At 33.3% G+C, this 2138-nt stretch overlaps 1 protein-coding gene across 1 annotated transcript; it reads right to left on the reverse strand.

Moving 5' to 3' along the window:
- Nucleotides 1-233: 233 nt before the first annotated feature.
- On the reverse strand, nucleotides 234-1844 carry LOC128651873 (C-C motif chemokine 3-like). The gene is made up of 3 exons (XM_053704850.1): nucleotides 1725-1844; nucleotides 1305-1419; nucleotides 234-918 (listed from the first exon to the last, which is right to left on the reverse strand). The coding sequence occupies exons 1-3, from the start codon at nucleotides 1795-1797 to the stop codon at nucleotides 828-830; spliced, it is 279 nt and encodes a 92-aa protein (XP_053560825.1). The 5' UTR covers nucleotides 1798-1844; the 3' UTR covers nucleotides 234-827.
- Nucleotides 1845-2138: the final 294 nt, after the last annotated feature.

Raw genomic sequence — 2138 nt, forward strand, 5'->3', positions numbered from 1 at the left:
CAAGCTGTGAAATACAGGCGACGTTTCGGGCTTCTGCCCTTTCTCAAGCCAAGAGCTTGGCTTGAGAAAGGGCAGAAGCCCGAAACGTCGCCTGTATTTCACAGCTTGAAATAAAAATGTTATAAATTCCAACTTGGTGTGCTGCAGCCATTTCTATTTTGCATATATATATATATATATATATATATATATATATATATATATATATATATATATATATATATATATATATATATATATATATATATATATAAAGAAGATTCCAGTTTACCTTGTTCCTGTGGTATTCTTTATTGCAAAGAATAACTAGGAAGGTTGCTGGCCTTATTCCGGTGAATTATATGTAATCAATTCTGCAAAAATGCTTTTGAGCACTAGATTGCAGCAGTATTTGCACAAGAAAAAATATTGTTAAATATGTTCTTGCTTTTTAATTGCATGGTTATAATGTCCAGTTTCAAATCTAGAATAAGGGGAAAGCTAATTCTAACTGCAGAGATGTTAAAATACTATTTAAATCTATTCAACTAACAGTTTTCAGCTACATCTAATGTAAAGTGAAGGAAAAGCTAAATCTGCACAGAATTGTTATGTAATGTGCATCTTCTTGTATATATCAGATAAAATAACACTAAATGACACTGTGTAGCCATCTCAAATTAAAATAAAGACAATGAGAACTACAGCAGCTTACAATTTAGACACTAATGTTTTAACCGTAACTCATAAAAGGACAAATTTCTGCTTTGAGGTGCTGTGGACATTTGTATATTTGAAATTCAAATTAAGGATTATTGGTGGTTGCAGCATCACAGGAAGCTGACCAATCACAAGGCGTTTGCATTCTTCTCCAAATAAGTTTTAACCCATTGGTCACTTGGATCAGCGCAAATGTTATGTTTTTTTATGGTTTGAAATCTGTAAATTGCAAAAGAGAATGATATTAAACATTTTCACATATCCAATACTGGATCTGCAAAGTTTTAATCTGATTAGCACACACTGTATTTTTACTTTATTTGGTGGTTAAACATAATTTAAATTAGAGCTCTTTGTGGGTACAATTCACCCTAAATCTTATCTATTGTTTGACTGGTACATAACAACTATAAGGTGATCATGTTATACCAACTGTGACATTCACTCATGTTTAAAAAAATATTTGTAGAAATAAAAAGAGAATGAAATGTTTGTATCTGCTCTGTCAGTGTGCACAGCAGTAAATAACGGTGACTCCTCTTATTAAGATGATTATTTGTAACTTTGGTATTGTTTAACTCAGATAGAAGTTGTGCAGTACTTACATGACACCAGGATTGGCACACCGGCTGCTAGTCATGAAATAACCAGAGATATTTCCTGCTGGAATCGGCTTCCTTCTATAGGTAAAGCAACATGAGGTTGGGGCAGCAGCTCCAACTGGAAAAAATAAAAATAGAAGACATTAAATATAAACTAATAAAAAAATGTCTTTATATTTGCTGAACATAAACATTTTAGACAAAATTTGGGTTCAGTTTCCCTTTAATATATTTTCTGATGCAAACTCTAAATATCACACATTAGAGAGAAATATCAGCATATTTTTTTCATGTCAAAACCCTACTATTAAGCATTTTCTATCACAACTTTTCATTAAAGAATAAAAAAGTTTACACACATCTTGACCCCAGTAATTTTTACCACTGCAGAGTAGCATAAAGTAAATTCAAGTCATAACTTACATGGTGGACCAAGGACCTCTGAGTAGCAGACAGTGAACAGCAGCAGAGAGAGAGCAGCCAGAGAGATCTGCATCTTAGTAATGAGAAGAGTTTTCTAGGAGCAGAACAGGACAATGAACGTTCAAAGCTTCTCAGAGACTGATCGGTCATCTCTCATCCAGCATCTATTTATTGTCAGGTTCAGTAAATGGAATAGTTAAGTAAAAGAAAGTGGAAGTTCCCAACGTCGGTCAGTAAGTGATGTCACCCACAAGCCTACAGTAGACAGAAAACAAGAAGGAAGAAAGAGGCATTGGGGGGTGCTAAATGCACAGTCAGCTATAAATAGTTACTGGATATTCCTAGTTTACTTTCATGACAACTTTTACATCATTTTGGAAGCAAATTTTATTTCATTCATGAATATTTGTATAT

The sequence above is a fragment of the Bombina bombina genome, chromosome 3, assembly GCF_027579735.1.
Source record: "Bombina bombina isolate aBomBom1 chromosome 3, aBomBom1.pri, whole genome shotgun sequence".
Classification (NCBI taxonomy): Eukaryota; Metazoa; Chordata; class Amphibia; order Anura; family Bombinatoridae; genus Bombina; species Bombina bombina.

What these genes read in the sequence shown, in the direction of transcription:
- LOC128651873 (XM_053704850.1), bottom strand. Translation starts at nt 1,797, where the DNA reads ATGCAGATCTCTCTGGCTGCTCTCTCTCTGCTGCTGTTCACTGTCTGC. An exon ending in AGAGGTCCTTGGTCCACCAT is followed by an intron (nt 1,420 to 1,724) that starts GTAAGTTATGAC and finishes TATTTTTTCCAG; the next exon opens with TTGGAGCTGCTGCCCCAACC. An exon ending in TGTGCCAATCCTGGTGTCAT is followed by an intron (nt 919 to 1,304) that starts GTAAGTACTGCA and finishes TGCAATTTACAG; the next exon opens with ATTTCAAACCATAAAAAAAC.